Source organism: Acipenser ruthenus, chromosome 35 (assembly GCF_902713425.1).
Source record: "Acipenser ruthenus chromosome 35, fAciRut3.2 maternal haplotype, whole genome shotgun sequence".
NCBI classification, from domain to species: domain Eukaryota; kingdom Metazoa; phylum Chordata; class Actinopteri; order Acipenseriformes; family Acipenseridae; genus Acipenser; species Acipenser ruthenus.
The window spans coordinates 10,372,926-10,382,925 of NC_081223.1; the positions used below are offsets into that span (position 1 = coordinate 10,372,926).

The 10,000-nt window shown below is 50.8% G+C and overlaps 1 protein-coding gene across 3 annotated transcripts in view; it reads right to left on the reverse strand.

Annotated features, from left to right (window-relative positions):
- The window catches only part of LOC117395209 (GON-4-like protein), a 41,666-nt gene that overhangs the window by 11,232 nt on the left and 20,434 nt on the right, over positions 1-10,000 (reverse strand). For all 3 annotated transcript variants that reach the window (XM_059007318.1, XM_059007319.1, XM_059007317.1), the window contains exons 15-21: positions 8,572-8,797; positions 7,492-7,578; positions 7,091-7,283; positions 6,367-6,517; positions 5,694-5,844; positions 4,964-5,080; positions 617-3,076 (exon numbers count right to left, since the gene is read on the reverse strand). In XM_059007318.1, coding sequence (XP_058863301.1) covers positions 617-3,076; positions 4,964-5,080; positions 5,694-5,844; positions 6,367-6,517; positions 7,091-7,283; positions 7,492-7,578; positions 8,572-8,797 — 3,385 coding nt within the window. The remainder of the gene's footprint in view (positions 1-616; positions 3,077-4,963; positions 5,081-5,693; positions 5,845-6,366; positions 6,518-7,090; positions 7,284-7,491; positions 7,579-8,571; positions 8,798-10,000) is intronic.

The window sequence follows — 10,000 nt, forward strand, 5'->3', positions numbered from 1 at the left end:
ATTGTCCACACACACCTTATTGTAACACTGTCTACACACGCTCACACAGAGCCAGGTGAGATCTCTGCAGGGGGCAGCAACGTGTGCAGGCTCTACTGTAACACACTGTCCATACACACACCTTCCTGTAACACAATGCCTATAAATATACGGCACGTTTTAAAGTCAACACAGACATGATTAACCGTATGAAAAAAAAAAAGCATTTTGTTTCAAAAAAGAAATTGACACACATAACATGCACAATAAAAAAACTAAAAACTAGCGCTCTTCACAACAGCAGTGTCCGGTCTCCTCAGATCAGTCTCCTCGCCGCTGGTATCGTTCAAACATGAAGATGATGTTAAAACACAGCGAGGCAAAGGTGGGCATGCAGCCCCCGACACCAGCAATGAGACACAAACCTCCCCGATCCACAAGCAGAGGGGAACCTGAAGCATATCTGAGAGCTGCTGTGAATCAAGGGCAGTGCATTAGGACTGGAAACAAAAATGCTTTCCCTCTTTCTTAATTTTTACAAATGAACCCTGCTTAGACCTTCCTGTAACATACTGTGTATACAGACACACACACTTGCACACACATCACTGTCTCTTCCGAAACCCCACCGGTTTACCTGCAGCTCGGGGACGGACAGCACAGACTCCTCCGAGGCCGACGACATCACTTCCTCCTCGTCCTCGTCCTGGGTGAGGTCATCGAAGTCCTCTTCCTCCTCAGGCTCCTCCCTCTCCCCTTCATCATCCTCCTCCTCTCCCTCTTCCTCCTCTTCATCTTGGGTACCCCCCTCCTCCGCCTCTCCCTCTCCCTCCCCCTCAACCGTACCCCCACCTTGCTCCTCTTGCACCCCCCCTGAATTCTGCGCTCCTTGTTGGTCAGGAGGTGGGGCGTCGGCGCTCAAACTGTGCCCCCCCACCCCCGCTTCTCTCTCAGTCCTCCCTTCTCCATGCTCCCCTAAACACAGCCTCTCTACCTCCCTGTTCCACTCCGCTGGGGGTATTCCATCCCCCTGCTGCTGCTCGTCAGGGCTTGGGGGTGGGGGGGATATTTCAGTGTGGGGGGTGTCCAGGGAAACGTGCGCTGTTCTTTCAGGGGTAGCCGCGTCTTTCTCTCCTCCTCCTCCTCCCTCCTCCTCCTCCATCGTTTCCCCTCCCTCTCCTTTCAAGGGGGTCCCCACTTCCATCAGTCTCTCGAGGGCGTCCGCTTGGCCGTCCAGGCTGCTTGCGGGGCTCCCCGTCGACTCTGAAAGGGCCAGCATGGGCTCCCCGAAATCACTGCCCGAGTCCCAGCCTCCTCCCTCCTCCTCCTCCTCCTCCCCGCCACCCCCAAAATCCAGCTCTTCTCCCTCCCCATCGCTCTCACTAAAAGGGGGTTCTTCGGGGACGAAATAGGGCTCGTCAGCGGTGGGAGGGTGGCTAGGGACCAGGGGGTACCACTCTGGGCTCAACTGAGAATCGGGGTACAAGGAGTGTGCTGGGCTGCGTGCGGGGCCGGGGGTGGGGCTGGGGGTGGGGCTGGGGGTGCTAGGAATGTCTTTCACGATGTGTTTGTTGCTGCTGATGTTCATGTCGATGTGCATCTCCTCCACAGGGAGGGGCGGGCTCCCTCCAGGGCTCTGCTTCACCTCTCGCAGGAGGCAGGCGCAGGGGCTGGGGGTCTGGGCTGCAGGCTCCACCACCTCCGGAGAGCTGGCAGGGCTGGTCTTGAACTCCCCGATGAGGAAGTCAGGTTTGGACTCGGGAATAAAGTTGTCGGGATGTGGGGGAGCAGATCCCTTTGGGCCACTGTTGGGGTCCTCTGGGATTGGGCTGGTATTTGGAGGGGGGGTACTGGAGACTGGGTGTTCCTTTCCGGTAGCTACTGCTACTGGGTGATATTCAAAGTTTTGGGATGAACCTGTGGATCTCCTAGAAGGGGGTACAAGGGTGATAAGCTGGCGCAAGCGGGATAGAGGGCAGTTTGGGGGGTCCTTTGGTGCCACAGAGAGAGGGAGGTCGGCTGTTTTGTGCTTGCTGTCTCCTAAAACAACGCCCTGGTGGGCCAGGTCAGAAGAAGGGACAGGGTAGACCAGGGCTGTACCCAATGAGCTGGGGACCGGGGGCGCGGTCACTGAACAGGGAGTGGCCAGCATGGGGAAGGAGGCGGGGTTGATGAAGACAGTGGTTGGCTGGAGCATACTGCGGGGCCCTGCGGGGCCCGCACTGAGGGGTCCTCCTCTTCCCCCAACCCCTCCCAACCCTTGAGTCAAGCTAGCTGCTATGGCAGCCATACCTCTATTGTGATTACTGTTCATAATGTTGCTATTATTACTAGGAGGACCCCCCAGGCTTAAAAGCTGAACCTGCCCCCCAGCAGGGATGGCAAACACTAGATGCGAGGGAGGGGGTGGAGGGGCTGAGGGGGGCGGAGCTGGCTGGATGGGCTGCACTTTTCGGGGGCAGAGACTGGAGTAGACCTGCTTAGTTCTGGCTTTTCGGGGTCCGCGGCGATTCACTTTCTTGAGCTCCAGCTTGAAGACGGGGCAGGACATAGGGAGTTTGGATATGGGGCAGAGCTCCCTGAAGGGAGCAGGCGAGGGGGCAGGGGCAAGAGTCTTAGCCTGCTGCACGTGCACAGATCTCTTCGTTCCAGTGGGTGCGATCAGCCCATCTTTGCTGCAGAGGCTTTTTGAAGGGGACTGAAGTTTCTGCAGGAGCTCCTTCCCTGAAATCCGGGTCAGGGTCACAGTCGGGTTGAGGTTTAAGGGGCGCGCGGTCAGATGTGCCTGGGTGGTCTGGGGAGGGGCTTTGGCCAGGGGTACGAGCCCAGGGGGGGTGCAGGGGGGAGGGCGGATGAGCAGGGGTCTCATGACTGTCGGCCGTTTGCGGAATTTGAAGGATTTGCGAGGGTAGCGGGACACAACGAGCTTGAGAGGCAGGACCAGGTCTTTGGGGGGCTCGGGGGGGTAGCGGACCCCGGGGGGGAACACTATGGGGGGCGGGGGGGGCACCTCGCCCAGGCTGGCAGGGAGACCCTCCCTCTCCAGCTGCATCAGGGTGTAGTCCATCACACACTCATAGATGTAAGGCAAGCTTCTCTGAAAGAATTAAAACACACATATATAAATACACACACAAATACATCTATCTATCTATGTATCTAACAATTAGACCTCAGGTGAATTATAACTGTAATTGTGTGTGACTGACTGCCCGATCTCAAATCACCCATGAGATACAGGCAGTCATTTTCAAAGAGGTGGGAGTCAGTGTCTGACAGACGTCAAGCGACAGAGGACCCCTCCAGCTCAGAGGATGATGACAAGGAGAGATTGGTAAATTAGCATGCTTGTAACAAGAACCAATGTGCAATATGCTTCAACAATATGCCGATAGACAAGTTTGTAGCATTTCATTGCAAAAAATGGAGTATTCCTTTGTATAAATGGGCAGCAGTGTGGAGTAGTGGTTAGGGCTCTGGACTCTTGACTGGAGGGTTGTGGGTTCAATCCCCAGTGGGGGACACTGCTGTTGTACCCTTGAGCAAGGTACTTTACCTAGATTGCTCCAGTAAAAACCCAACTGTATAAATGGGGAATTGTATGTAAAAAAAAAATTGTGATATCTTTATAATGTGAAATAATGTATAATGTGATATCTTGTAACAATTGTAAGTCGCCCTGGATAAGGGCATCTGCTAAGAAATAAATAATAATAATAATAATAATAAATGGCTTTCTGGGTAATTGAGGGTGCATCTTTGTAAATGCATCTTTATTTGAGGTTTCATTTTTTCCTCAGATTAAGGGTGGGAAATGTGGGCTGCGTCATAAATTCAACAGAATACAGTAATAGTAATTACTGCAGCATAATTGTAATGAATTGTAATTGAACACAATACCAGTGTAATTGTAATTGAACACAATACCAGTGAAATTGTAATTGCATTTTCAGCAAACAGCTCTGCTGTGATTGCAATTGCCCCTGGGTCTGCTAGCTGTCTGTCCCTCATATTAGTTTGATACTGGCACTCTTTTTAAATTTCCACATCATTTTGTATAACATGGCTTGTATCAGATGGAAATTAGAAGCTGTGCTATTTAGTTATTCACAGTTAAATAATGTCTCACATGATGCTGTAAGATGCAAGCTGACCTCAGGGGTGGATATCACAATATCCTATATCTGACATACTGAAGCCTCAGCATGCTATGAAATGTACACAATTTGCATCCTATTATAAGCTGTCGGTATCTCTGCTGCTGATAAAACTATCAAAAAAAAAAAAAAAGAGTCAAGGAGACAAACGCTTCGACTAGTGCCAGCAGGCCATATTTTCAAACCGTTTCTGCCATTCTTTTTTTAATATTTAAAATGTAGTCATCGTCAATGGTTTTTACCCTGGTTTTCTCCCCAATTTGGAATGCCCAACTATTATTTTTATCCCGGTTCACCGCTGCAACCCCCCGGCGACTCGGGAAACGGGTCCTCCGAAACATATTCCTGACAATCTGTCGTTTTTCACACTGCGGATCCACAGTGAAGCCACCAGACCTATAGTGCCGGAGGACAACACAGATCTGAATGGCTCCGCTGCAGACCCGCAGGCGCCCTATCAGCCACAGGGGTCGCTGGTGCGCGGTGAACTGTGGATTCCCCTACCGACCTAAGCCCTCCCTCCCCGGGCGGTGCTCGGCCAATTGTGCGCCGCACCCTCGGAACCCCCGGTCACGGTCGGCAGTGACATAGCCTGGATTCGAAACCGCGATCTCCAGGCTATAGGGCGCGTTCTGCACTCCACGCGGAGCGCCTTTACTGGATTTTTAATCCAAAAAAAAAAATCACGTTAATCTTACAAAATGAAAGGCACCGCAAGAGTGCTTACCTGGAATACAGAACGGAGTTTCCTGGCTTTAGTTTTGTAAAATCAACAGGTGTTTCACCTCTTTCAAAAAATACTTAATTAACAACCCGGCTAGTCGTACCTGCAGCCAGATGGGCATGCTGCTCAGCTCTCTCTCCACTGGGGGTCTCGCTTGGGTGGGGGGGACGTAGCGGCAGGCACGAGCCATCACAGGAACCTCATTGTACGTCCTGTAATACTGCAGAGAGAAACGGGATGGGGGGACATATTACAGTGTGACGCTCCAGGGTGCATGTGCCACTATATCCGGAGATGTAGCTGAGATGTGGTCGTGTCACTGATCCCCTGATCACAGCCTGGCCGTGGCACAGACTCCACAAGGCGCTGGAAGGGTCTGTTATGAATGTTTCACGCAGCCGGGGTGTGATCGTGATGATGAATGTGTCCTTCAATCCTAAACTGGATTACTGAGCCCCTTATTATACTCTTTCTTTGTTTTGTAATTTGAAATTCATTTTTCCTATTTTGCTTCCATTTAAGGAAGTGCCGTCTTCAAACGGCTTCACTTTTCAGCGTGTTGTTTAGCATTATGGGGTGTGATAAACATTAAACGATGATGTCATTTAAAAATGGCGCTCAGGTGAAAAAAAAAAGATTCAAATTGGGAAATTTTAAAATGAGTTTAACTGGATCCGACACACGTGGAAAAACTAACAATGAGGTTTTTCATTTCTAGAAATATATCCACTTAAGGTAAAACAACTTCAATATTACATTTTATTCATCAAGACGCTTGTGTCGTTTCCGAGGGGACATGTTGGAGTGCGACCCCGCAGGAAGTGCTGGCTCACCTTGACGTCGTTGCTGGGAGTGCGGGACAAGCTCAGTTTTCGCAGCCGGATTTGGATCTGCTCAGGAGTCTTTCCCGGGAGCAGGTATTTACTGATGAACTGCCGCGGATACTCCGTCTCAGCAAAGTGCTTCAGCCCGAGGACCAGCAAACTGAGGAGGGGACAACACAGGACAGGAGGGGACAGGGTAGGACAGGGCAGGAGGGGACAGGACAACACAGGGCAGGAGGGGACAGGGTAGGACAGGGCAGGAGGACACAAGGCAGGGTTAAAATGATTGTAGCTGACAATATAATTCCGTGAACGTTCCCCATCACGTGCTACACAAGTGTCAGAGGTGCCGTTTTTGAAAGAAAACATTAACATAGACAAGATTCAAAAATAAAATAAAATAAAGTTATTTTTTTCTCTAAATCTTGTTACCTGGGCTTTGAGCTGCTTTAAGCTTGTCTGGGGAAGCCTAAATGCCAGGCACTGAACAGCCTGCCTCATTCAATTCAAAGCATGTGTATATGCCAGGTAGAGGCAGACTTAGAGAAAACTGACAACAGCTCAGTACTGGAGGAGCAACCGAACCCAGAACCACTCGGAGTGATGGCAAACACCAAGGGGTGTAAACCATCGATTCTAATGCCTTGCTCCCTGCTCCCTGCTCGCTGCAGCCCGGGGTTACCTGTCCTCTCCCTTGGCATAGAAAGTCTTCTGCTTGCGGCTCTTCAACTGGGGGTCCAGGGAGCAGACAGGTAGCAGCTCAGGGTACAGGAACTCCTTTCGGGTCGCCAGCATCCAGGCCACCTTGCAGGGCAGCGTGGGGGCGTCCGTCCCTGTCAACGCACAGATCAATACCCCTAAAAACATGAACCTCAGGGATGGAAATAACACTCCCATTGCCTAGCAGTTTGATCCATTACTGGTTTTACTGTGAGTTTAATAAGACACACCTGAGCTTGTTACCTATACACACTGGGGCTAATCAAGCTGGTAGTAAAACCTGGAATGGGTGACACTGCTGTGCCACTGGAGTCTTATTTCAATCTCTGACCTTACAGTAGAATGGGGTTATTTATTCTGTCAGTCATGCTTTGGTTTCCTGTACATCTTTTTAATGCAGTAATTTATATGAACGAATACTAACATGATTATTTTTGCAATCAAATTCACTTCAAGCAGTGTGCCCCCAGTACAGCTGACTGGTCCCCAGTATCACCCATAACTATTAAAACACTCCATAGTATAACTAAATCTAATTAGTAAAATAACCTAAATTCAGTGGCAGACGTTTTGAATTTGTCAAATTTGAAGACACAGAAAGACTTCTCGTTGAACACGTTTGTCACTGAATTTACATTGAAGACATCGAGAAAGGCTTCTAGTGGAAATGTTTGTTGAAGCGTTACCGGTGGTTTTGACGGCCCTGGTCTTGTGTGGGGAGCCCCCTGGGGGGGTCAGCTCTGGTCTGACGGAGCGGTCGAACTCGTCCAGCAGGCACAGCGCCCCCTGCAGGTTACACGCTCTGAATGCGCTGGTGAACCCGGGGCTCAGGATACAGCAAGCCATCTCTGCGCGGTCCGCAAAGGAGAGCAGCTCACTCTGAGAAAGAGGGGAGAGAAGAGGAGGAAGGGTGAAGAAAATAGGGAGGAAGAGAGAGAAGGTGGGAGAGGTAGGGGAAAGAGATGGAGGAGAAGGGAGAGGGTGGGAGGAAGGACAGGTGAGGGATAATGAACATGCACGCAGGTCAGCCCTGAACAGTTCTATTAAACAGTGAGAATGGAGTGCATTGCCATGGGCTCAGACTCACCAGGAAGAGGCGTGTGGTGGTGGCCTCGCTCTCCAGTCCTGGAACCACACTGGTCAGCATGTGGCACTGGGTCAGCAACTGGACATGCTGCAGAGAGAAAAATAAATAAAAAAAAGAGAGTCAACAGGACTACAGTGAGTACGCCGAGTGCTGCGCTCACCTGTGTGAGTGTGAGAGAGCTCTGGATGGAAGCTGCTCACCTGTGTGAGCGTGGGAGAGCTCTGGATGGAAGCTGCTCACCTGTGTGAGTGTGAGAGAGCTCTGGATGGAAGCTGCTCACCTGTGTGAGTGTGGGAGAGCTCTGGATGGAAGCTGCTCACCTGTGCAAGTGTGGGAGAGCTCTGGATGGAAGCTGCTCACCTGTGTGAGTGTGAGAGAGCTCTGGATGGAAGCAGCTCACCTGTGTGAGTGTGGGAGAGCTCTGGATGGAAGCTGCTCACCTGTGTGAGTGTGAGAGAGCTCCGGATGGAAGCAGCTCACCTGTTTGAGCGTGGGAGAGCTCTGGATGGAAGCTGCTCACCTGTGCGAGTGTGGGAGAGCTCTGGATGGAAGCTGCTCACCTGCGTGAGTGTGGGAGAGCTCTGGATGGAAGCTGCTCACCTGTGCAAGTGTGGGAGAGCTCCGGATGGAAGCTGCTCACCTGTGCGAGTGTGGGAGAGCTCTGGATGGAAGCTGCTCACCTGCGTGAGTATGTGAGAGCTCTGGATGGAAGCTGCTCACCTGCGTGAGTATGTGAGAGCTCTGGATGGAAGCTGCTCACCTGTGTGAGTGTGAGAGAGCTCCGGATGGAAGCTGCTCACCTGTGTGAGCGTGGGAGAGCTCTGGATGGAAGCTGCTCACCTGTGCGAGTGTGGGAGAGCTCTGGGTGGAAGCTGCTCACCTGCGTGAGTATGTGAGAGCTCTGGATGGAAGCTGCTCACCTGTGTGAGTGTGGGAGAGCTCTGGATGGAAGCTGCTCACCTGTGTGAGTGTGGGAGAGCTCTCTATAGAAGCTGCTCACCTGTGTGAGTGTGGGAGAGCTCTCTATAGAAGCTGCTCACCTGTGTGAGTGTGGGAGAGCTCTGGATGGAAGCTGCTCACCTGTTGCATCTGCTGCTGCAGGTGTAGTTTCTGGCGCTGGCTCAGGCAGAGGGGCTGGGGTGTGTGAGGGCGGGGAAGAGGGTGCGGGGGTGGAGGGGGGGGCCGGGGGGGAGATGCAGCCTCCACTCGCACCCCCGCCATGGCTCTGCGCTGCCGCAGTGCCTCCAACTGCTCCCTGACAGTGCGGTGACGCTCACTCAGCATGATGGACAGGGGCTCCTCAAACCTGAACGCAGAGGCACAGACACAGACACAGACACCCAGGCACAGAGACACAAACACACAAAGACACAGTGAGGGTTGTTAAGTTTCCATTTCATTTCTACATAACTTTAAAGGAGCAAGCACAAGGGAGGCAAGCGTGACCAAGACATGGGGGTGGCGGAGCTGCTGAAAATACTCTCTCTCTCTGTATATACAGTACATGCTCATGCACGTCAGTTTACCACTTACCCATGCCAACACCCCCACTCTCTGCAATTAAAATCTATTCAATTAGTTTAATTAGACTTTATATATATATATATATATATATATATATATATATATATATATATATATTATATAGATATATACACATGTTGTAATATTTTACTTCAAAAGGAGGCATGACGTCAGTGTATTTTTTTGGGTGGTGGGACACAGTACCCACCACCCCCCTTCTCAATCCATGATGCATCTCCACTCACACGCAGACGGTGCTGCTAGTCGCGTGGTCTACACCTGAGCCCAATTATCCAGTCCTGGATTAATTATTAACTCATTATGATTGATGGTGGATAATGACACCAATTAGAGCCGCAGCTCTGCTGTAGCCATAGCTCCGGTTCCCATTCAAACACACAGGTTTAAAATACAAAATAATTAACTCTTCAAAGCACTTAAACAGAATAGTTCCACAAATCTTAGCTGTTTTGAAAGAAACTCAAGTGAACTTATTTACTTTTCTGACTGGTGCTCTTTTCATTTACCCAAGAACTCTCTATCCATCCAGTCCAAAATGATTTCAAGCTTACAGAGTCTCGTTGCCTCACATCGCTGCAATTAAACAATGAATGAATGAATGAATGAATAAATAAATAAATAAATAAAAGGAGGATCTGAAAGCTTATCCTTAAGGGCTTGCTTTTCATCTAAAGGGAAACAAGCCCAGCGGATGAGCCTGAGGGTTTGTGTGCTGGTGGACAAGGGGAGGCAATGCAGGCTGGGCGGAGTCCTGCTCCTCTCCTCGCCTATCTGTGTTTGTGATCTCAGCTGCAGCTGGGCTGGCAGCGTGGACTTTACTGAGGCCTGTCAACACGCGCCCCAGCTACTCTGAGAAATGCACGTCCTCAGGATCACTCACAGACACACACACACTGGTGTCTCACACACACTCCCAGTGTCACACACACACCCTCACACTGTGTCACTCAAACACACACACAAG